The sequence below is a fragment of the Thalassophryne amazonica genome, chromosome 10 (genome assembly GCF_902500255.1).
Source record: "Thalassophryne amazonica chromosome 10, fThaAma1.1, whole genome shotgun sequence".
In the NCBI taxonomy this organism is placed as follows: domain Eukaryota; kingdom Metazoa; phylum Chordata; class Actinopteri; order Batrachoidiformes; family Batrachoididae; genus Thalassophryne; species Thalassophryne amazonica.
In genome coordinates, this window is record NC_047112.1 from 61,804,199 (window position 1) to 61,830,657 (window position 26,459).

The window sequence follows — 26,459 nt, forward strand, 5'->3', positions numbered from 1 at the left end:
CTAGCCACGCCTCTGGGTTCAGTGTCTAGGTCACAGCGAGATATTCAAGACATTGTCAATGCTACCCTTGTTAGCCTGATATTTCAAGAACCAGCTGACCAATGTCATTCATATTTAGCAGTACTTGGGTGATCCCCTGACACCAGTCAATTACACTGACCTTGAGTTCAATCTCAAAGTCAACAGCAAGATATTCAATATATTGTCATTGCCACCCTTGTTGGCACAATATCTTAAGAACCAGCTGGCCAATTTCATTCATATTTAGCATAAGGGTGTACTTGGGTGACCCCCCAACATCAGTTGATTACGGTGACCTTAGGGGGTCAATTTCAAGGTCACAGCAAGATATTCAAGATATTGTCATTGCCACCCTTGTTAGCACAATATCTTATGAACCAGCTGGCCAATTTCATTCATATTTAGCACAAGTGTGTACTTGGGAAATCTCCCCACACCAGTCAATTACAGTGATCTTGGGATTACTTTTAAGGCCACAGTGAGATATTGAAGGTATTGCCATTGCCACCTTTGTTAGCATGACATGTCAAGAACAAGCTGACCAATTTCATTCATATTTAGCATAAGCGTGTACTTGGGTGACACCCCCCCCCCCCCCGACGCTAATTGATTTCAGTGACCTTGGGTTCAATCTCAAAGTCATAGCAAGATATTCAAGATATTGTTATTGCCACCCTTGGTAACCTGATATCTCAAGAAAAAGTTGACCAATTTCATTCACATTTAGCATAAGGGTGTATTTGGGTGACCCTCCAACACCAGTTGATTTCAGTGACCTTGGGTTCAATCTCAAGGTCATAGCGAGGTGTTCAAGATATTGTCATTGCCACCTTTGTTAGCCCGATATCTCAAGAACCAGTTGACCAAAGTGATTCATAAATGTGTACTTTGATGATCCCCAACACCAGGCAATTAGTGACCTTGGGTTCAATTTCAAGGTCACAGTGAGATATTGAAAATATTGTCATTGCCACCCTTGTTAGCGTGGTATTTCAAGAACCAGTTGACCAATTTCATTCATATTTAGCAGTACTTGGCTGATCTCCGACACCAGTCAGTTACATATAAGTATTTGATCCATTGTCAATTTTGCAAGTTTGGAATGGAGTGGTCTGTAATCGCACAGAAATCATCATAATTTAGATTTAGGCTGTTAGTGACCATCCAATGATACACTGGGATTACTTTGTGCACTCTGTGACTGGTCTCAAACTATACAGCATTCGCAACAAACGGTTACAGTGGGGAAAATAAGTATTTGATCCACTGTCGATTTTGCAAGTTTTCCACCTACAAAGAATGGAAAAGTCTAATTTTTATCGTAGGTACACCTCAACTGTGAGAGACGGAATCTTAAAAAAAATTCAGAAAATCACACTGTATGTTTTTTAAATAATTTGCATTTTATTGCATGAAATAAGTATTTGATACAATAGAAAAACAGACCTTAATATTTGGTACAGAAACCTTTGTTTGTAATTATAGAGGTCAGACGTTTCCTGTAATTCTTGACCAAGATTGCACACTGCAGCAGGGATTTTGGTCCACTCCTCCATATAGATCTTCTCCAGATCTTTCAGGTTTGGAGTTTCAGCTCCCTCCAAAGATGTTCTATTGAGTTCATGTCTGGAGACTGGCCAGGCCACTCCAGGACCTTGAAATGCTTCTTACGGAGCCCCATCTTAGTTATCCTGGCTGTATATTTCAGGTCATTGTCATGCTGGAAGACCCAGCCACAACCCATCTTCAATGCTCTTACTGAGGGAAGGAGGTTGTTTGCCAAATCTCACGATACATGACCCCATCCATCCTCCCTTCAGTACGGTGCAGTCGTCTTGTCCCCTTTGCAGAAAAATACCCACAAAAATTATGTTGTTTCCACCCCCATGCTTTACGGTTGGGACGGTGTTCTTGGGGTTGTTCTTATCCTCCAAACAGGGCGAGTGGAGCTGATACCAAAAAGCTCTATTTTGGTCTCATCTGACCACATGACCTTCTCCCATGCCTCCTGTGGATCATCCAGATGATTACTGGTGAACTTCAAACAGGCCTGGACATGTGCTGGTTTGAGCAGGGGGACCTTGAGCGCCTTGGGGCAACTGTTTGTTGTGATTTGGCGCTATACAAGAAAAAAGTTGATTGATTGATTGATTGCTGCCCTTCAGGATTTTAAACCATGACAGCATCATGTGTTACTCATGTAATCTTTGTGACTGTGGTCCCAGCTCTCTTCAGGTCCTCCTGTGTAGTTCTGGGCTTTCTCAGAATCATCCTTACTCCACTAGATGAGATCTTGCATGGAGCCCCAGACCGAAAGGATTGACAGTCATCTTGTGTTTCTTCCATTTTCAAATAATTACACCAACAGTTTTCATCTCACCAAGCTGCTTGCCTATTGTCCTGTAGCCCATCACAGCCTTGTGCAGATCTACAGTTTTGTTCCTGGTATCCTTAGAAAGCTCTTTGGTCTTGGCTATAGTGGACAGGTTGGAGTGTGATTGAGTGTATGGACAGGTGTCTTTTTTTACAGGTAACGAGTTAAAACAGGTGCAGAGTGCAGAATAGGAGGGCTTCTTAAAGAAAAAACTAACAGGTCTGTGAGAGCCAGAATTCTTTTTGGCTGGTAGGTGATCAAATACTTATTTTATGCAATAAAATGCAAATTAATTATTAAAAAATTATACATTGTGATTTTCAGATTTTATTTATTTTTTTTTTAAGATTCTGTCTCACAGTTGAAGCACCTACGATAAAAGGTACAGACTCCTACATTCTTTGTAGGTGGGAAAACTTGCAAAATCGACAGTGGAGCAAATACTTATTTGCCTCACTGTATTTCCTGTTAATTATCTAATTTTTTATGTTAATTTACTCTCTTAATATATTTATATATTGTTTAGGTTCTTGTTATCATATACACATTTATTATTGTTGTTATTATTTTATGTTGTCATTTGATTTTTAAATGGAGCACAATGGAAATAAGTGTTTTCACTTTCTTGTGTCATCCATGTGTTTTTAACGTATTTACATTAAACTTCACTCATCACTCATTTTCAACTGCTTTTCCGGGTTCGGGTCGCGGGGGCAACAGCTCAGCAGGGGACCCCAGACTTCCCTTTCCCGTGCCACATTGACCACCTCTGACTGGGGGATCCCGAGGCGTTCCCAGGCCAGTGTGGAGATATAATCTCTCCACCTAGTCCTGGGTCTTCCCCGGGGTCTCCTCCCAGATGGACGTGCCTGAAACACCTCCCTTGGGAGGCGCCCAGGAGACATCCTTACCAGATGCCCGAACCACCCCAGCTGTCTCCTTTCAACGCGAATAGCAGCGACTCTACTCCAAGCTCCCCACGGATGACCGAACCTCTCACCCTGTCTCTAAGGAGACGCCAGCCACCCTCCATAGGAAGTCCATTTCGACCGCTTGTACCTGTGAGCTTTTAATATGATGATTTCCTGCACCCTGCTGGAATAGCGTGTGAGTCCATAATGTAGTTATTAACATCCATTGTTCAGTGATGTCAGCCTTTATCTGTAGCATCTCCAAAAATATTAGTGCTACCAACGTTCCATTTTGGCAGCATTTATCCTTGACTCAAAATACATAAGCATACCAAACAGCATATGTCAGCTCTGTTAACCCCCAAAACGTGAATCAGCTGCAATGATCCGCAAACAATTAATTGCAAAACGTGTAAACTGAAAAATATCTCCGAAACATGAACGTAGGTCTCACTAAACGTGAATATCATTCATGATATATACATTTTCTTCAGTTTAAGTAGCTTGTGGATTTCAGTTTATGGATCAGTTACTTCGCAAACCCAATCACCGTAAAAATGTGTTGTTGTTTTTTTTTGTGGGGCGGAGTCACTACAGGTGGAGAGGTGAGCCCCAAGCAGGCTCTCTCTTCTGGAGTCAAGCGCCCAGCCCTGCTGAGAGTGACTCGCTCCAGAGACAGTGGCAAGTGGGGAGTTTGACTGGGACGGTACACCTGTCAAATGGTAACACAGGTGTCAAACTCATGGAGGATAGAAACCTCCCTTGGAGTTAGAAAGATATTCACAGTTCACGGCTCAATAAATCTTAAGAGAAAGACTGCAGAAAAACATACAGCACTAGTTTCACACACAATTATTATTATCAGTATTATTATTTTATCTTCTTATTACTTCATTTTTGTCATTTGAATTTTAAATGGACCACAACAGAAATGTGTTTTCATTTTATTGTGTCATCCATGTATTTTTCATGTATTTACAATTATATTATGTACTTACATTGAACATACTAAATAAAATCACACACGCATGCATACACGTACACAGACACAACTTTGCTTTTAATATATAAATGATTTACCGCCCCCTGCTGGAATGGTGTGTGTGAGTCCAGAAATATCAACATCCATTGTTAAGTGTTGCTAGCTAATATCTGCAGTTTCTGCAAAAATATTAGTCCTATCAACTTTCTGTTTTGGTGACGTTCATCCTTGACCCAAAATACATAAGCATACCAAACAATAAATGTCAGCTCTCTCCAATTTGTCTGTGATTGAAGTTGTACACATGTACACATACACAGAGGCCACTTGACTTTTAATATACAGTTGTATGCAAATATTTGGGCACTCATGATAATTTTCATGATGTTCCTTTATAAATCAGTTGTCTGGATCAGAAATTTCAGTTAAATATATCATATAGCAGACGAACACACTGATAATTGAGAAGTGAAATGAAGTTTCTAGTATTTACAGAAAGTGTGCAATAATTGTTTAAACAAAATTGGGCAGGTGCATAAATTTGGGCACCCTTGTCATTGTATTGATTTGAATACATTTAACATGAATTATTAGAACACGACATTTGGTTTGGTAAGCTCACTGACCCTTGACCACCTTACACAGGTGAATCCAATCATGACAAAGGGAAGTTAAGGTGGCCATTTGCAAATGTTTCCCCTCTTTGCATCTCTTCTAATGAGTGGCAACATGGGAGCCTCTAAACAACTCTCAAATGACCTGAAAACAAAGATTGTTCAACATCATGGTTTAGGGGAAGAATACCAAAAGCTATCTCAGAGATTGCAGGCCAAGAAATATCTCATAAGCTGAAGTGAAGGATGGCAAGAACAGTCATAGTCAACCCACAGATCTACTCCAAAGACCTACAACATGATCTTGCTGCAGATAGTGTCTCTGTGCATCGTTCAACTATACAGTGCACTTTGCACAAAGAGATGCCGTATGATGCTATAATGCAAAGGAAACCTTTTCTGCATACACACCACAAACTGAGTCGCTTGAGGTATGCTAAAGCACATTTGGACAAGCCGGCTTCATTTTTGGAATAAGGTGCTGTGGACTGATGAAACTAAAATTGAGTTATTTAGACATTAAAAGGGGTGGTATGCATGGCTGAAAAAGAACACAGCATTCCAAGAAAAACACTTGCTACCTACAGTAAAATTTGGAGGTGGTTCCATCATGCTGTGAGGCTGTGTGGCCAGTGCAGGTACTTGGAATCTTGTTAAAGTTGAGGGTCCCATGGATTCCAGTCAATATCAGCAGATTCTTGAGAACAATGTTCATAAATCAGTGACAAAGTTGAAGTTGTGTTGGGGCTGGATCTTTCAACAAGACAACGACCCTAAACACTGCTCAAAACTGTGCATGTCTCCTGTGACACGTCTGCAAGACTGTATGGCTGTGAAAATTAATTGTCTTTTATTTCTTCTCTTCCTTTCTCTCTGGTAGCCAGGTTTCCTCTACTGGCAGAGGATTGAGCTCAACCTCTCATAGCTGTCTGTCTGCTACAAAACACGTAAAAGGCAGGAACTAAAATGTATGATTTCAGGCTTTACAAATGTTAATAACTGTTAAGATTTATTCAGTATGCCCACAAAAAGATATTTGCAGTCTAAAAGTTATCGGAACTAAATTTAGCGTAAGTTAATCGCTCCATTGATGGTTTTCAAAGTTAGCTGAAAAGGTAATCAGCTAACAAAAAAGTTATATTCACTAATTAGCAGTTAGCGGATGAGTGGAACTGTGCCCACCACTGGCAACAGTATGGGTTTGTCATCGTTGCATTTTTTCCTCAAAAAATGTCCTCTCTATTCACGACAGGCCAGACCTGTAGCCATACCCACATATCTTTTACATGTTTTACATCTTCAGAGAGATCATCAAAGGATTATTTTTAATGTGCTCTTATTTCAACAGGAAGAAGCAAGAGATGCTAGAAACTATTAAGAGCTACAGTCCTGCAGTTTCAAGTGTGTCCCAGGTTCGGGTTCTGCTCATTGGACCAGTTGGGGCTGGCAAATCCAGTTTCTTCAATTCCATCAACTCTGTGTTCAGAGGTCACATCACCAGCCAGGCCATTGCTGGCAGCTCAACCAGCAGCCTCACCACACAGGTTGGTTCCTGCTGCGCAAAGTATATTATCTAAGGAATCCAGAACAAAAGGCAGCACCAGAATCAAAGTAATAAGATCAAAGTACAAATGTAAGATTAGGATCAAAGGAATCTAGAGCAATGGCATCATCCAGATCAAAGGTAATATTGCATACAGAGGATTCTCGTTTCTTTGTTGCAACAAGACAGGAGTCCCATTTAGTGACTCTAATCCTCACAAAAGTGACTCTCGATTGACATATTCAAGGATGAAAGTGGTGAAGAAAAAAAAAAAGCTGTGCCCCAAAATTACCCACCACCATCACCCCCCGCACAAAAATGTTTGAATTCCAGAAGCTCTGAAATACAATCTGGGGCTATTCCAGACAATAAACTGCAGTGAGCGCAGCATCCATTTTGGTGAGAAAAAAAAAAAACAACTTTCCTCATTCAAATTCATTCCAGTAGTATTCTGCTCTTACTAGGATGCAGCAGTTTTCTAGCTTGGCAGATAGTTCTGGAGGAAATCACTGAAGAAATTAACAAATTGAAAATATGGTTTCACCGAAACAAATTGTCATTAAACTTAAATAAGACAGGGATGAAGTGGAGGTGTAAGAGTCACTAGGTGTTCACAGGAAAGTTTATTTCTATATTTATTTATTTATTGATGTTCATTGTTAGTTGGTTTTATATTTTCTGTTGTTTTTTATCAGTTTCTTTTTGTCTCTTTCTCTAAAATTGTATTGTACCATTATTAGATATTATTATTGTTGTTGCCGTTATTAATATATAAACAAAAATAAATTTAAATCAAATGTATTACAAATATTACAATTTGTAATACATTTGACTCTTTTACGACAACAAACGCTGATCCATTAATTATTATACAGAAAACAAATGCACACAAACATGCTTAGATGCGAACAGCTTAATGCTAACTTTAACATTGAAAACGCCATAGACATGCTAACGCATTAGCCTCTGTCTCGTTTGTAAGTTATAAAATACATTTTTCAACTGTTTCAGAAGATCATAACAGGTTGGTTTAACGTAAAAAGGTAAATATTACTCACAGCCATATGCTCTATAGGGTTTTAGCAGGGAAAAATTAAGATAAAGCGAAATAAAACAAAGAAATAGTGGGTTGGATCACTGCTTCACTGCTTCATTGCTTCAAAGAAGAGCCACACTGCAGAAACGGTTGATTACAGAGCCTGCAGGGGTTCTGTAATCAACATAGAGACATAATCATTTTCCCGGCAAACACCCCCAAAAACAACAGCTGCTCTGAAGGACCAATAAGGGAATCGTTAAGCAAAAAGGCTATTGATGTCGGTGGATCGAGTCATTTTTTAACAATACCTGAAAAGAACCGGTTCTCGATACCCAACCCTAGTTATTCTGCTTACAAAATAACAAAGGGGAGCAAACACATACCCAATTTGATGGATGTAATGCAGATTCCATCCATCCATCTTCTATGCCCACTTACTCCATGTGAGGGTCACAGGGGGCTGGAGCCTGTCCCAGCAGCCATAGGGCATGAGGTAGGGTACGCCATGGATAGGACGCCAGGCTATCACAGGGTCACATATAGACAGACAAACACATTCACATTTGCACATACACCTACAGTCAATTTAAGGTTTCCATTCCACCTAAGCTGCATGTCTTTGGATGTGGGAGGAAGCCGGAGCACCCAGAGAGAACTCACACAAACATGGGGAGAACATACATACTCCACACAGAAAGGTCACAGGTGGGAATCAAACCCACAGTGCTAACCACTAACCCACCGTGTTACCTTAACAAATTCCAAACAAATTCCATTTTGTATAAATCAATCTTTTTTCATTGTTAACTCCTCTTGTGACACAATGTATTTCTTTGTACATGTCAGTTTCGCACCTACTCTGTGAAAGCTGGGAGAGAAGGAAAGCCTCTGCCAATCATCTTTTGTGACACCATGGGATTGGAGGAGAGCACAGAGGCGGGGCTGGATGTAGATGACATTTCCACCATTCTCAGAGGTCACACACCAAACCTTTACCAGGTAGTGTTATCTCAAATGTTTTTGTTGCATTCAACAGGATCTACAATTTGAAATGAGGCTGTTTGGTTTGTGAAACTGTCCTCATCTGTCCTTGTCTGTCCTCAGTTCAACCCATCTGTTCCTCTGCATCCGGAATCTCTGGGTTATTGTAAATCTCCAGGTCTCAAGGACCGGATACACTGTGTGGTTTATGTCATTGATGCCTGCAAGATCTCCATCATGCCCTCTAAGTTAGAGGAGAAGCTGAACGCTGTTCGAAGAAAGGTCAACAGAATAGGTCAGTCATGAGTTCCCACTTAAAGGACATGTCGCACAGAAATCATAACAACTTAGATTTAGCCTGTTAGTGACCATCTGATGACACACTGGGATTACTTTGTGTACTTCTTTGACCGGTTGCAAAGTATATGGCATTCGCAAACAAACAGCAACACTGGGGAAAATAAGTATTTGATCCACTGTCGATTTTGCAAGTTTTCCCACCTACAAAGAATGAAGATGTCTGTAATTTTTATCATAGGTACATTTCAACTGTGAGAGCCAGAATCTAAAAAACAAAAATCAGAAAATCACATTGTATGATTTTTAAATCATTAATTTGCATTTTATTGCATGGAATAAGTATTTGATACAATAGAAAAACAGACCTTAATATTTGGTACAGAAACCTTTGTACTTACAGAGGTCAGATGTTTCCTGTCGTTCTTGACCAAGTTTGCACACTGCAGCAGGGATTTTGGTCCACTCCTCCATACAGATCTTTTCCAGATATTTCAGGTTTGGAGTTTCAGTGTTATGTGTCGGACGCAGCTCGGAGAACCGACCAGCGTTTGAAGGACCCAGTATGAAATAAGCAGAGCACGGTACAAAGGCTAACTGAATTTAATACATAACAGTGATAATATAATAACAAAAAGGTGCGGCCTGGCGTGGTGCGCTCCCAGCAGCGCTAACGGTCCGGAGCCAGAAGCTGTTTCGGACCCAGGGACCCCGCCGACACCCCCCAGGTGGCCGCAACAACCGAGTCTGTGAAAGAAGGAACCATTATGTGAGTCCACACTCTACACACAGAACACTTAAAGGTGTACAAACAGCAAACACTTCCTGGCTTGATTACTGATCAGCTTCCCAACCTGCAGGCATGGAACATCCAGTTCACAAAACTCCACTGCAGTGGAAGCTGATACATGACTAACAAACAGCTCAATACAATAAGGTGTGAGGGACACCACATTTACTGACTGTATAACTGTTAGTCACAAAATCTAACGTACCTCAGGAAGTGTGCTGACGAGCGTGAAACCTCACCCCCTCCTCTTTCACAGACTGTGCATCAAACCTGGACGTTCTCAGCATCCGCTGCTGATGAGATGGCTCCCGAGACGACGATCTCACCCGTCTGGTCACAAGGTCGAGTCTCTGGCAAATACACACTGTGCACTCCAGTCTTAAATGCCAACATGTTCCAATCCATCCAGATGCACCACAGCTGTGAGTCCTGACGAGTCGCAGGTGATCAGGGTGAGGTCCTGACAGCCTCAGCAACACAGCCACTCAGTCCCAAACGCACGCCACCTGGGAGGAAAACCAAAAGACAGAAACAAACCGGCAGCCAGGCCCCCCCAGCCATATAACATTCAGCTCCCACCAAAGATTTTATATTGAGTTCAGGAGACTGGCTAGACCACTCCAGGACCTTTAAATGCTTTTTACGGAGCCCCTCCTTAGTTGCCATTGGCTGCGTGTTTTGGGTCATTGTCATGCTGGAAGACCCAGCCACGATCCGTCTTCAATGCTCTTACTGAGCGAAGGAGGATGTTTGCCAAATTCCATCCCCATGCTTTATGGTTGGGATGGTGTTTTTGGGGTTGTTCTCATCCTCCTAACATAGCAAGTGGAGTTGATGCCAAAAAGCTCTATTTTGGTCTCATCTAACCACATGACCTGCTCCCATGCCTCCTGTGGATCATCCAGATGGTCAATGGTGAACTTCAAACAGGCCTGGACATGTGCTGGTTTGAGCAGGGGGACCTTGCTGCCCTGCAGGATTTTAAACCATTGAGCTTTTTGGTATCAGCACCACTCACTGTGTTTGGAGGATGAGAACAACCCCAAAAACGCTATCCCAACCGTGAAGCATGGGGGTGGAAGCATCATACTTTGGGGATACTTTTCTGCAAAGGGAACAGGACGACTGCACTGTATTGAAGGGAGGAATTCATGGGTGCTAGTTTTCTGTTATGTCACGGATTTCCTTCAAAATCAAAATTTAGATTCCATTATTTCTGTTTGAAGATACAGTTCATTACAGATTGCATCTTGCAGTAGCAAGATGGCACCTGGCCAAATACAGGCAGCATCTTGCTACTCAAAGATGGCACCTGTATTTGGCCATAGGCACCACACAATACACACAGCAGGTGTGCAGCAGGTGTGTGTTTTGTTGCAATTCTTCCTGCTGGGCTCTAATTGTCTTGCTGCTCGCAGGGTGTACGACCTTCAGGCTCTGCTTAATATTTGAGTTTCTACAGAGAAATATGTGGCTCCATTTATGCCTTTTGGTGATGTCACCAGTCAGCGCTATACCCCCCCCGATGCAGACGGAGGAGGGAGACTTTCCAGTGTTGCCAATTTGGTGTCTTTCTCGCTAAATCTGCCGACTTTCCATACTTAATTTGGCTTAATTTTCTCAAAAGCGACTTAAAAAGCGATCTAGGTACTTTTCCTGGCATCACTGGAGACTTTTCTGGTGTTTGGTGACTCAAAAGTGAAAGTCTCTATTCTCTCTGAGCGGCAGCGGGTCCCCCCACCTCCGCTGAAAAGCACTGAGCGGAGGGATATGTACAATCCTCTGCGTTCAAAGTGCTATTGAAACATGCATGCACGATCCTGCATTGAATGGCAAACCTCATGTTGTGGGCTGCCTGTTCTGTTCCTGCTGCTGCTCCTCTCTCCTCCCTCCTGTCTCCCTCTCCTGCACAAGTGGCGCACCGCAGCCTGATTGACACACCTGACACTCATCTCATCACCACCAGTATATGAACTCCGGCTCCTCATTCCAGCTTCGCCAGAAACTCTGCAAACTTTCCATGGTAAGAATGGTCATCTTTCCACTTGCTGATATTTTCCTCTCTCGGTGTTTCCACACACCAGCCTGAAAGAGCCGCAGCTTATCTCTGACACAACCTGTTGCTACCAAGACTCATCTGCGGCTTGTTACTGAGCTCTGACGCTCCACTTCAACCAAGCAAAGTGTTTGTTCACCTTTGCGCACACGAGTCGCTTCACACTGAACTCTGCTTGGAATATTGTACAAACTGAACTGTGAACTTTTCCTGATAAACACTAAGAAGCAACTTAACTGATTTCTGGCCGTCTGCTTATTTGGACCAGCTGCAATCAGTTATCAGTGATTCAAACTGAACTGTGAACTTTTATGATAAAACATAACTTGAAGAATCTGAACTGTATCACTCCATATAATTATCTGCATCTCTGGACCAGCTGTGAGAGTTATCACTGATTGTCTGTGTGAACCACTTCTGGAATTGACTGATCCTCTATATAATTCCTCTGTAAATAAATCCTCTGTTTAACATCACTTTCTGCTCCCTCCTTTTGGGTTCGTCCTCCACACTCGTCCGAACCGTAACAGGAGTTTCTGGCCACGTCATGAATGCCAATGGAGGCTGGCTGCAGGGGAATGTTTATATTGTAGTGCTAAGGGGCATAGCCTTAGCACCTGCCCCGTTCGGCCAAAAGCCAACGCTCACCCGTAGGAACCAGGCTGCGAGTGAGCCAAGCCAAATTCATGGGTGAGGGTTCCAACCACACTCAAATCCCAGCCACACTTTGTTTTTGTGGAAAAACTCGGTCTCGGCATTCACTGACATGGGTGCCGAGGGCAACATCATTGCCTCAACCTTAGCTTCCCAGGCTAGGTTGCCATTAGAGCCACTTCCTTCCCCACAGTCTGTGCATGCTCTAGACGGCAGTCCACTACCTTTCATCACACATCGCACAGCTCCAGTCACTTTAGTGGTGTCAGGGAACCACCGCGAAATAATTCAGTTTTTTGTAATCCCGTCTTCATCCCAACTGGTTTTAGGCCACCCCTGGGTCTACAAACACAATCCCGGAATGGATTGGCAGTCCGGGGTCATCACTCGGTGGAGTGAAGCCTGTCTGAAGGGGTGTCTTAGTTCCTCGGTTCCTCTCAGCGTGGTGGTCAAGGAGAAGGTAGTTGCACCGCCTGATTTGCCGTTAGTCCCTGCTGAGTATCACAACCTTGGTGAAGTGTTCAGCAAGGATCATGCTCTCTCATTCCCTCCTCACCGTCCTTATGACTGTGCCATTGACTTGCTTCCCGGCATCCCCTTACCATCTGGGAGGCTATACAATCTATCCCACCTGGAACGCGAGTCAATGGAGACCTACATCTGGGACTCCTTGGTTGCTGGGTTGAGCCGGCCCTCTTCCTCTCCCCTTGGGGCAGGCTTCCTGGTCTTCCCCCCTCCCCTCAGCTTCTCCAGCTCTGTTAGAACTGTTCAGGACTGCTCAGCAGGGCTGCTCCCTCCCCCTCCAGGATTGTCAGACAAGGCCGTTGACGGCGCCAAACAGGCTGCCTCCGGAGTGTTCTGATAAACTGGTCCTTTCAAATCTCGGTTGTCGTCCTGTGTCCTTGTTTTTGTCTCTGTGATTATTGTTTTTCTGTGCTGATGGGGATTTTTTTTTTCCTCATTGCTGCTGTGTAATGCAGCAGCTATGAGGGGGGTTTTTTCTTCTCCTTTTCCCTCGTGTTTTGCTTTCATATATATGTTTTATGTACCGGGCCGGCCCATGTGTTGTGTGTTGTGTGTGTGTTGTTTGTTATGGGTCGGTGTTGGTTTGCTCAGCCCTGCTGTTGACCAAGGCAGGGATGTACATCTGGAGCTGGTCCCCGGGCACCTAATGGCGACTTCTGCTCCTACTGGCAATTAGGATTGGGTTAAATGCAGTAGACACATTTCATTGTGCAGGGAACATGTTCATGTTCTATATTGTGCATATGACAATAAATTTCTTTGAATCTTTGAATCTTGAATCTTCTTTGTTGGTAAGAAGAACGGAAGCCTTCGCCCCTGCATTGATTTCAGGGGGCTAAATGCAGTTACAGTCCGCAATCGGTACCCTCTTCCCCTTTTGGATCCCGCGTTTAGTTCCTTGCACGGGGCGACGATATTCTCGAAATTAGATCTTCGCAATGCTTACCACCTGGTGCATGTCAAGGATGGGGACGAGTGGAAGACTGCCTTCAATACACCACTCGGTCATTTTGAGTATTTGGTGATGCCCTTTGGCCTCACCAATGCCCCGGCTACCTTCCAGGCACTGGTCAACGACATGTTGCGGGATTTCCTGAACCATTTTGTTTTCGTCTACCTGGACGACATTCTGATCTTTTCGCCAAGCATTTCTGAGCATGTCAAGTATGTCCGTCTCGTTCTCCAATGGCTGTTGGAGAACCGATTATTTGTCAAGGCCGAGAAGTGCGGTTTTCATCAGGATACAGTATCTTTCCTAGGATACATTATATCCCACAATCAGGTCAAACCAGATCCCGCCAAGGTCAATGCGGTCGTTGACTGGCCAGTTCCTACTTGCGTGAAACAGTTACAGCAGTTCCTCGGTTTCGCTAACTTCTATCGGCGATTCATTCGCGGATTTAGTCAGATTGCCGCTCCGCTCACTGCACTCACTTCGACCAAAACTGTGTTTCAGTGGACCCCTCAGGCTGACGCCGTGTTGGGTATTTTCTCCTCCAAACATTCTTAAAACCTTTGATAAGACAAACAGACTCAAGAAACACCAGTGAGACAGAAAGTCAAATTAATCACGCGCGGAGTGCGGCCAGGCGGTACACCAAGGCTACACTAAAGTCTGGCCTGCTTTTCCGCTCTTTTTATTAAGAGACGCCCTCATCACATAAACAAAAACTTGTCCTAAGGGTGGGGGTGATGACGCAAGACAAGTTTCTTCCCGTAACATAAACGCATACGTCAATAAGTGCAGCTGTAAGGAAGAACACTTTCTTTTACACAGGTCAGCACATCTCGTTCGTCTGTTGCAGTTATCAGCTGTTCTGCATCTGCCTGAAGTGTCCTGTCCTTCACACTCCTTCACACTAAGCACCACATCACAACAGTCAAAACGTTCTCTTACTCCCAGTCGTTAGAGGCTGCGAAAACAAAGTTATATTATAATAATAAGTACATCCAGCCCTTCATTCCCAGCTCAGATTGACCCCAGAGTGCTAAAACAAGGTTGAATAACACATACATTCTCGGGGTTAGGTGCAAACAGCACAACACCGTTTTCATAAGAAAGAAGACGAAGGTACAAATGTTTAACAGTGATAACATATATATATATATATATATATATATATATATATATATATATATATATATATATAAAATCCTTAACATTTCCCACCTGTTTATCACCTGTTAAACATACAGTAGGCATCACCCAGCTTAGTTAGTTAGTTTATTAACTTAATCTATTCTGTCCACGTTTTTATTAATTGAACACCACCAACAGATGGAAGATTCGAATCCAGCTGCTATTTGATCAACCAGTTTATACTCGTCAGGCACTCCTCTGGGGACTCCTATTGCGTCAATATATGTTGGATTTCCTACTCCTTTCCAATCTCTTTTTACTCTATGTCTGGCTATGCCTTTCTGCCAATCCTCAGGAATAAGAGAGGCTGCATATGTCGTAACGTCTTCAGGGGTCATGGGTAACAATAATGATATTAATGCACAATAACCTGACACATTTCGTGGCAGTCTGTCAAAGATTCTGTTATCACCACACCACCACCATACATCACTTCGGCTGACTGGTATAAATGAACCGTTTTTCTGTATTATTCGACTACACCACTTGTCTTATTACTTTTTCAGCTAAAGCTTCATAGGCTAAGAGTGTGTTAACTCATCACGTCAACAGTTCAAGCTTGAACTGGAGTTGTGAGCTTTTCAATATCATCATAATTCTCAGTACAGTCATTATAGTTTTCTCCACTAAGGTCTGACTGTTTCAATGCTTGATATTTTGGCATAGTTTGTTGGAAGGCCAGATTACACTGTACAAATGTATTTGACACCATTTTGCCAACCATTGTTTTGATATAAGGGATCACACAACACATGCAAAGTCCAATCAGAATTAGGACTATAATAACTGGTGTCACCATTTTCAATAGTAACTGCCAACATGGTCCTGAAGTCAACCAGGACCAGGGATTCCACCGGTTCACGGCTAGGGTGTCTTTATGCATTGCATCACGAAGTTTATTCAGCTCTTCCAATGCGTCCTGCATATCCACTGAATGAATGGAGTCTGGGATGAAAGTACAGCATGTTGTGTTCAGCAGAACACAAACTCCTCCCTGTGAACCAGTAAGCAAGTCTAAAACCATGCGATTTTGCATCACCATGGTACGTAAAGCATCTATTTCAGTGTTTTGAGCTGCTACTATTTTTTTAGTTACATTCATGAACAGACCCAATCGATAATTCAGAGTTTCAATCATTAATGAATTTTTTCCCACTCCTATCCAGGGGAACAATGAATGTGCTATTTGGACAGGAGCCTGTATAATTACATCCCCGTTCAATGTGATGAAGATAAGTACCATCCACATATTATGTTTTGGCTAGGCTTAAATTATTTGATAAAACATACGTTTGGGTACACAGACATTTCTTAATTTCACCTACAGTTTTATTCCCTGTCCCGTAAAAGCAATTTGGGAATGGCCGTTGTGATGACAATTTAACGTGATGATATTTTTGCGTTTCCCTTCAGTCTAGTCAATGGAGCAGCACTTGGGCACGCTTGTACGTCCTCTGTTGAAATCCCTATCATATAAGTGGTTGCACTGAGGCAAGCGGTGTTAGAACTGCCCCCGAAATACAGTTTGATTATGCATCCGTATGATAAGACATTCTGTCACCCTAGCAGGGTACGGTTTAGCCATCAGAGCTGGGTGTGTTGAGGATATAGGTATTTGCGAACAAACATAACAATTAGTAACGTAATTCCATAGCCAATAAATGAACATATCTGTACCACATATTAGTATGGTATATATGAGGGTGTCCATCTGTCTCGTTCACATTATGAATAAACCTCTTCTGACGTTGCTTGCGTTGTTCTCTGGCTCGGTCCACAGTGAGCTGCAATTCTTGGGTCAACCACCAGGCCAGGAATCCGAGGAGCACGAAACACACTAAGATCACAACGCAACCGGCTGCCCTACCAACAGTCCGGCAGCGGCGGCACTGAGCACGCCGCTCCGGGGTCTGTTGTAGTTCAGTCATGATTGCTAGGATACAGTGTTGTTAGCCACCTCACCTAATAGTGCAAGGATCTCCCTGCTTCACTGGCATTGAGACAATCTATTGCTAATTAAATAGACTCCCTTTGTAGCCAGACTTCCCCTTACACTGTGGAGGCCGCCAACACACGCTGTATCTTACAGTGATGTATCCACGTTGATCTCTCCGCTATCTTTACTGCAGTTGGTGTTGTTAACAGCACTTGGTATAGACCTTCCCAACGAGGACTGGACTCTGATGAACACCCAGTCTCCTGGCTAGACTACTGGAAGGCCGTCCTGTGGAAGATCAAAATTATTCGGCAGTAAATGTGTTTAAGTTATCTCTTTCTGTGTTAATGTCTTTTTCATAAAATTTGCTAATGTTTGTTCCTCATCTGCTGTTTTAGTATCCATGTCAAAATTGGTAGACGATATGGTCGTCCATAAAGTATCTCAAATGGTGTTAACCCTGATGGTGTTGGTGTTATTCTCATATACAATTTTACTAGGTCCAAACATTCATCCAGGTTCGTTTTGTCTCTTCTATACATTTCCTTAATCTTATTTTTATTGTGCCCTTTGTCCTTTCCACTAATCCGGCACTTTGTGGATGATAAGCACAATGATTTTTGAGATTAACCTGTAGCGCTTCTCCTATGTATTGCACTATTGTATTAACAAAATGCGCTCCATTATCTGAATAGACTGTTTCTGGTATTCCAAATCGTGGAATGATGTCTTTGCACAATGCCTTAGCCACTGTAAGTGCATCTGCATGTTTTGTAGGGAACAATTCTACCCATTTTGAGAAGGCATCAATTATGACTAAACAAAATTCCTTCCCTTCATGTTTACTCAGCTGTATATAATCCATGTGAATCACTTGAAAGGGATATTGTGGTGTTGGAAATTTACCTCTTTGGGGTCTCAAATTGCCTTGTGAGTTGTGTTTTGCACATGTCATGCATGCTCTACAATGCTGTTTTGCATATGCATCGAACCCATAAAGACAAAAAATAGATTGCAATTGCGATATCATACCCCCTGATGAGACATGCGTCACGCCATGGCTCATAATAGCCGCCCATTTAAACATATTTTTTGGCAATATGGGTTTCTTTGTGGGCATACGTACAAATCATTTGCATACGTAGCTCCTTTATTTATCCACATCTGTTTTTCTTTCAGTTGCCTGCTGTTGCATGTCAGCAAGCAGTGTATGACCTAAATGCAAATCTGGAGTGGTTTCCTGTACAACAAAAATAGAAGAAGCTGCTGCTGCCTCTTTTGCTGCTCTGTCAGCAAAATCATTTCCTTTTGAAATACTGTCAGAGCCCTCGGTGTGAGCCGCACATTTGCATATAGCAATTTGTTTAGGCAATTTCACAGCCTTCAGTAGTGCAGTTAGGAGTGTGGCATGAGTCACTGGCTTTCCAGATGATGTCACCATTCCACGCTCTTCCCACAGTTTTGCAAACACATGCACTGTGCTAAAAGCGTACTGGCTGTCTGTATAAATTGTTACAGCCGTACCTTTAAACAGATAGCAAGCCGCAGTTAAAGCAACTAATTCAGCTGCTTGTGCTGAAAATGACGATGGCAATGAAGCAGAAGCCAATACTTCTGAATTTGTGACAACAGCATATCCAGATTGTGTTTGTCCATAAGCGTTTTTAGTGGAAGAACCATCCACATACACAATTGTACTGTTTGGGATGGGTGTGTCCTGGAGGTCTGGGCGTGCTTTCGTACAGACCGTAGCTACATCAAGACAATTGTGCGGCTCACCATCCTCAGGTAAAGGTATCAATGTGGATGGATTCAATGTTGTACAGCGCTCTACCGTAAGGTGTGGTTGTGATAATAGCAAGGACATGCACGAAAGATGTCTTGCTGGGGACAAAAGGCTCATTTTTGTCTGCAACAGAAGTGCAGAAACTGCATGTGGAACTTTCAGTGTCAACTGATGGAATAGAACAACATTACTGCTACTTTGAACAGCCATAGAGGCTGCAACAACAGCCTGTACACATGGGTTTGTAATGTGTGCACTGAGCTGTCATCCAGCTGTCAGTGTGCTGTGATCTGCTGACACAGAGCACAGCGGTGTTCTGCTGTATCTGTTAGCTGTTTGAACTGAGCTGTTTGAGTTCTTTGAATTAACAGTCTTTTTCAAGACTTTTTTACTTTTACTTTTTTTTTTTTACTTTTCACCGTGCTCCAACGCCTAAAGAAGACCTCTAACGGTCGAAACATCGCGACGGAGCACTTTTATCAGCTAACTTTCATCAGCGTTGGCAAGCTAACTAGCTTGCTAACGCTTTCGTTTTTATTTTTATTTTATTTTTTAGCACTGTTGTCGTGCTGCTCCACAGCCTGTCTAGTGGATTTTTATTTTATTTTAGCGCTGTTGTCGTGCGTTACCTGTGCTGCTCCACAGCCTGCCTGGTGGATTTTTGTTTTGTTTTAGCACTGTTGTCGTGCGTTACCTGTGCTGCTCCACAGCCTGTTCAGTGGATTTTTATTTTATTTTTTAGCACTGTTGTCGTGCGTTACCTGTGCTGCTCCACAGCCTGTCCAGTGGATTTTATTTTATTTTTAGCACTGTTGTCGTGCGTTACCTGTGCTGCTCCACAGCCTGTCCAGTGGATTTTTATTTTATTTTTTAGCACTGTTGTCGTGCGTTACCTGTGCTGCTCCACAGCCTGTTCAGTGGATTTTTATTTTATTTTTTAGCACTGTTGTCGTGCGTTACCTGTGCTGCTCCACAGCCTGCCTAGTGGATTTTTATTTTATTTTAGCACTGTTGTCGTGTGTTACCTGTGCTGCTCCACAGCCTGTCCAGTGGATTTTTATTTTATTTTTTAGCACTGTTGTCGTACCTGTGCTGCTCCACAGCCTGTCCAGTGGATTTTTATTTTATTTTAGCACCGTTGTCGTGTGTTACCTGTGCTGCTCCACAGCCTGTCCAGTGGATTTTTATTTTATTTTTTACCACTGTTGTCGTGTGTTACCTGTGCTGCTCCACAGCCTGTCCAGTGGATTTTTATTTTATTTTAGCACCGTTGTCGTGCGTTACCTGTGCTGCTCCACAGCCTGTCCAGTGGATTTTTATTTTATTTTACCACCGTTGTCGTGCGTTACCTGTGCTGCTCCACAGCCTGTCTAGTGGATTTTTATTTTGTTTTTTGCCACCGTTGTCGTGCGTTGCCTGTGCTGCTCCACAGCCTGTCTAGTGGATTTTTATTTTGTTTTTTGCCACCGTTGTCGTGCGTTGCCTGTGCTGCTCCACAGCCTGTCTAGTGGATTTTTATTTTGTTTTTTGCCACCGTTGTCGTGCGTTGCCTGTGCTGCTCCGCAGCCTGTCTAGTGGATTTTTATTTTGTTTTTTGCCACCGTTGTCGTGCGTTGCCTGTGCTGCTCCGCAGCCTGTCTAGTGGATTTTTATTTTATTTTTTGCCGCCGTTGTCGTGCGTTACCTGTGCTGTTCCACGGCCTGTCTAGTGGATTTTTATTTTATTTTATTTTTTGCCACCGTTGTCGTGCGTTGCCTGTGCTGCTCCACAGCCTGTCTAGTGGATTTTTATTTTATTTTTTGCCACCGTTGTCGTGCGTTGCCTGTGCTGCTCCACAGCCTGTCTAGTGGATTTTTATTTTGTTTTTTTGCCACCGTTGTCGTGCGTTGCCTGTGCTGCTCCGCAGCCTGTCTAGTGGATTTTTATTTTGTTTTTTGCCACCGTTGTCGTGCGTTGCCTGTGCTGCTCCGCAGCCTGTCTAGTGGATTTTTATTTTGTTTTTGCCACCGTTGTCGTGCGTTGCCTGTGCTGCTCCGCAGCCTGTCTAGTGGATTTTTATTTTGTTTTTTGCCACCGTTGTCGTGCGTTGCCTGTGCTGCTCCGAGCCTGTCTAGTGGATTTTTATTTTGTTTTTGCCACCGTGTCGTGCGTTGCCTGTGCTGCTCCGCAGCCTGTCTAGTGGATTTTTATTTTGTTTTTTGCCACCGTTGTCGTGCGTTGCCTGTGCTGCTCCGCAGCCTGTCTAGTGGATTTTTATTTTGTTTTTTGCCACCGTTGTCGTGCGTTGCCTGTGCTGCTCCGCAGCCTGTCTAGTGGGATTTTTATTTTATTTTTACCACTGTTGTCGTGCGTTACCTGTGCTGTTCCACGGCCTGTCTAGTGGATTTTTATTTTATTTTATTTTTTTTTACCACCGTTGTCGTGCGTTACCTGTGCTGCTCCGCAGCCTGTCTAGTGGATTTTTATTTTATTTTCTACCACTGTTGTCGTGCGTTACCTGTGCTGCTCCACAGCCTGTCTAGTGGATTTTTATTTTATTTTTGCACCGTTGTCGTGCGTTCGCTGTTGCCGTGCGTTACTTGTGCTGCTTCATGGCCTGTCTGGTGCCTTAACTAAAGCACTCCTTCTGCTGAATCACCTCTAAATTATTTACACATTATTCACTTTGCGTGTTTTTAGGAATCCACTAGGTTGCGTAGCTACTAGCTTTTAGCCGATTTAGCATGGCGGCTTCTCCTGTCTCTCCCGCACTTTCTGCTCTGGTTGTGAAATGTTTAGTTGTTCCTCGGCCTCCTTTAGCAGTAACGGTACTTGTAATAAGTGCAGCTTATTCGTAGCTTTGGAGGCCAGGCTGGGCGAATTGGAGACGCGGCTCCGCACCGTGGAAAATTCTACAGCTAGCCAGGCCCCTGTAGTCGGTGCGGACCAAGGTGGCTTAGCCACCGTTAGTTCCCCCCTGGCGGATCCCGTGCAGTCGGGAAAGCAGGCCGACTGGGTGACTGTGAGGAGGAAGCGTAGCCCTAAACAGAAGCCCCGTGTACACCGTCAACCCGTGCACATCTCTAACCGTTTTTCCCCACTCGACGACACACTCGCCGAGGATCAAACTCTGGTTATTGGCGACTCTGTTTTGAGAAATGTGAAGTTAGCGACACCAGCAACCATTGTCAATTGTCTTCCGGGGGCCAGAGCAGGCGACATTGAAGGAAATTTGAAATTGCTGGCTAAGGCTAAGCGTAAATTTGGTAAGATTGTAATTCACGTCGGCAGTAATGACACTCGGTTACGCCAATCGGAGGTCACTAAAATTAACATTAAATCGGTGTGTAACTTTGCAAAAACAATGTCGGACTCTGTTGTTTTCTCTGGGCCCCTCCCCAATCAGACCGGGAGTGACATGTTTAGCCGCATGTTCTCCTTGAATTGCTGGCTGTCTGAGTGGTGTCCAAAAAAATGAGGTGGGCTTCATTGATAATTGGCAAAGCTTCTGGGGAAAACCTGGTCTTGTTAGGAGAGACGGCATCCATCCCACTTTAGATGGAGCAGCTCTCATTTCTAGAAATCTGGCCATTTTCTTGGATCCTCCAAACTGTGACTGTCTAGCGTTGGGACCAGGAGGCAGAGCTGTGGTCTTATACACCTTTCTGCAGCTTCTCTCCCCCTGCCATCCCCTCATTACCCCATCCCCGTAGAGACGGTGCCTGCTCCCAGACCACCAATAACCAGCAAAAATCTATTTAAGCAAAAAAATTCAAAAAGAAAAAATAATATAGCACCTTCAACTGCACCACAGACTAAAACAGTTAAATGTGGTCTATTAAACATTAGGTCTCTCTCTTCTAAGTCCCTGTTGGTAAATGATATAATAATTGATCAACGTATTGATTTATTCTGCCTAACAGAAACCTGGTTACAGCAGGATGAATATGTTAGTTTAAATGAGTCAACACCCCCGAGTCACACTAACTGTCAGAATGCTCGTAGTACGGGCCGGGGCGGAGGATTAGCAGCAATCTTCCATTCCAGCTTATTAATTAATCAAAAACCTAGACAGAGCTTTAATTCATTTGAAAGCTTGTCTCTTAGTCTTTTCCATCCAAATTGGAAGTCCCAAAAACCAGTTTTATTTGTTATTATCTATCGTCCACCTGGTCGTTACTGTGAGTTTCTCTGTGAATTTTCAGACCTTCTGTCTGACTTAGTGCTTAGCTCAGATAAGATACTTATAGTGGGCGATTTTAACATCCACACAGATGCTGAGAATGACAGCCTCAACACTGCATTTAATCTATTATTAGACTCTATTGGCTTTGTTCAAAAAGTAAATGAGTCCACCCACCACTTTAATCATATCTTAGATCTTGTTTTGACTTATGGTATGGAAATAGAAGACTTAACAGTATTCCCTGAAAACTCCCTTCTGTCTGATCATTTTTTAATAACATTTACATTTACCCTGATGGACTACCCTGCAGTGGGGAATAAGTTTCATTACACTAGAAGTCTTTCAGAAAGCGCTGTAACTAGGTTTAAGGATATGATTCCTTCTTTATGTTCTCTATTGTCATATACCAACACAGAGCAGAGTAGCTACCTAAACTCTGTAAGAGAGTTAGAGTATCTCGTCAATAGTTTTACATCCTCATTGAAGACAACTTTGGATGCTGTAGCTCCTCTGAAAAAGAGAGCATTAAATCAGAAGTGTCTGACTCCGTGGTATAACTCACAAACTCGTAGCTTAAAGCAGATAACCCGTAAGTTGGAGAGGAAATGGCGTCTCACTAATTTAGAAGATCTTCACTTAGCCTGGAAAAAGAGTTTGTTGCTCTATAAAAAAGCCCTCCGTAAAGCTAGGACATCTTTCTACTCATCACTAATTGAAGAAAATAAGAACAACCTCAGGTTTCTTTTCAGCACTGTAGCCAGGCTGACAAAGAGTCAGAGCTCTATTGAGCTGAGTATTCCATTAACTTTAACTAGTAATGACTTCATGACTTTCTTTGCTAACAAAATTTGACTATTAGAGAAAAAATTACTCATAACCATCCCAAAGATGTATCGTTATCTTTGGCTGCTTTCAGTGATGCCGGTATTTGGTTAGACTCTTTCTCTCCGATTGTTCTGTCTGAGTTATTTTCATTAGTTACTTCATCCAAACCATCAACATGTTTATTAGACCCCATTCCTGCCAGGCTGCTTAAGGAAGTCCTACCATTATTTAATGCTTCAATCTTAATATGATCAACTTATCTTTGTTAGTTGGCTATGTACCACAGGCTTTAAGGTGGCAGTAATTAAACCATTACTTAAAAAGCCATCACTTGACCCAGCTATTTTAGCTAATTATAGGCCAATCTCCAACCTTCCTTTTCTCTCAAAGATTCTTGAGAGGGTAGTTGTAAAACAGCTAACTGATCACCTGCAGAGGAATGGTCTATTTGAAGAGGTTCAGTCAGGTTTTAGAATTCATCATAGTACAGAAACAGCATTAGTGAAGGTTACAAATGATCTTCTTATGGCTTCGGACAGTGGACTTATCTCTGTGCTTGTTCTGTTGGACCTCAGTGCTGCTTTTGATACTGTTGACCATAAAATTTATTACAGAGATTAGAGCATGTCATAGGTATTAAAGGCACTGCGCTGCGGTGGTTTGAATCATATTTGTCTAATAGATTACAGTTTGTTCATGTAAATGGGGAATCTTCTTCAAGACTAAAGTTAATTATGGAGTTCCACAAGGTTCTGTGCTAGGACCAATTTTATTCACTTTATACATGCTTCCCTTAGGCAGTATTATTAGACGGTATTGCTTAAATTTTCATTGTTACGCAGATGATACCCAGCTTTATCTATCCATGAAGCCAGAGGACACACACCAATTAGATAAACTGCAGGATTGTCTTACAGACATAAAGACATAGATGACCTCTAATTTCCTGCTTTTAAACTCAGATAAAACTGAAGTTATTGTACTTGGCCCCACAAATCTTAGAAGCATGGTGTCTAACCAGATCTTTACTCTGGATGGCATTTCCCTGACCTCTAGTAATACTGTGAGAAATCTTGGAGTCATTTTTGATCAGGATATGTCATTCAAAGCGCATATTAAACAAATATGTAGGACTGCCTTTTTGCATTTACGCAATATCTCTAAAATCAGAAAGGTCTTGTCTCAGAGTGATGCTGAAAAACTAATTCATGCATTTATTTCCTCTAGGCTGGACTATTGTAATTCTTTATTATCAGGTTGTCCTAAAAGTTCCCTAAAAAGCCTTCAGTTAATTCAAAATGCTGCAGCTAGAGTACTGACGGGGACTAGCAGGAGAGAGCATATCTCACCCGTGTTGGCCTCTCTTCATTGGCTTCCTGTTAATTCTAGAATAGAATTTAAAATTCTTCTTCTTACTTATAAGGTTTTGAATAATCAGGTCCCATCTTATCTTAGGGACCTCGTAGTACCATATCACCCTAATAGAGCGCTTCGCTCTCAGACTGCAGGCTTACTTGTAGTTCCTAGGGTTTGTAAGAGTAGAATGGGAGGCAGAGCCTTCAGCTTTCAGGCTCCTCTCCTGTGGAACCAGCTCCCAATTCAGATCAGGGAGACAGATACCTCTCTACTTTAAGATTAGGCTTAAAACTTTCCTTTTCGCTAAGGCTTATAGTTAGGGCTGGATCGGGTGACCCTGGACTATCCCTTGGTTATGCTGCTTTAGACGTAGACTGTGGGGGGGTTCCCATGATGCACTGTTTCTTTCTCTTTTGCTCTGTATGCATCACTCCGCATTTAATCATTAGTGATCGATCTCTGCCCCCCTCCACAGCATGTCTTTTTCCTGGTTCTTTCCCTCAGCCCCAACCAGTCTCAGCAGAAGACTGCCCCTCCCTGAGCCTGGTTCTGCTGGAGGTTTCTTCCTGTTAAGAGGGAGTTTTTCCTTCCCACTGTTGCCAAGTGCTTGCTCACAGGGGGTCGTTTGACCGTTGGGGTTTTTCATAATTATTGTATGGCCTTGCCTTACATATAAAGCGCCTTGGGGCAACTGTTTGTTGTGATTTGGCGCTATATAAAAAAAGTTGATTGATTGATGGGGTAGAGCACTTGCCACTGCATCCAATTTAGATGAGTAGTAGGCAACTGGCCTTAATTTTGAGCCATACACTTGAACCAAAACACTAGTCATGAACTCATTCTTACAATCAGCTGTTTGAATGAATGGTTTACTATAATCTGGTAGTGCCAAAACTGTGGATGACACTAATGTTTTACTTTACAAAAGCTTCCTCAGCATCTTTGTTCCATTCCAACACGGTTGACATTGAAATATCATCCTTGTACATCAAATCAGAAAGTGGACTAGTCAATTCTGCATAACAGGGAATCCATGCCCTGCAGTAATTAGTCAGTCCAAGAAATGACATCATCTGCTTTTTGGTTTGTGGTTTTGGAGCGTGTAAAATTGCCTCCTTCCTGTCAGACAGGATCGTGCGCCCTGTGGCTGATAATTCATGTCCTAAATATTTTACTTTATCCCTACACAACTGAACTTTGTTCTTACTCACTTTGTGGCCATTGTCAAAAAAGAAACATAATAATGCTACTGTGTCAGTTATGCAGTTTTCTCGTGTGTCAGAGGCAATCAGAATGTCATCAACATACACTAATAGTTGGCTATCTGCCGGTGGAACAAAATTGGCTAAACATGCTGACATGACTTGAGAATAAATAGTTGGACTCTCTGCGTAACCCTGCGGTAATCTGGTAATGTATATCGTTGTCCTTTAAAGGTAAAAGCAAACCAGAATTGACTATCT

General features: G+C 42.7%; 1 protein-coding gene across 2 annotated transcripts in view; it reads left to right on the forward strand.

The window, feature by feature from the left end:
• The window catches only part of LOC117518866 (interferon-induced protein 44-like), a 64,169-nt gene that overhangs the window by 25,441 nt on the left and 12,269 nt on the right, over positions 1-26,459 (forward strand). For both annotated transcript variants that reach the window (XM_034180105.1, XM_034180106.1), the window contains exons 4-6: positions 6,251-6,446; positions 8,331-8,483; positions 8,589-8,760. In XM_034180105.1, coding sequence (XP_034035996.1) covers positions 6,251-6,446; positions 8,331-8,483; positions 8,589-8,760 — 521 coding nt within the window. The remainder of the gene's footprint in view (positions 1-6,250; positions 6,447-8,330; positions 8,484-8,588; positions 8,761-26,459) is intronic.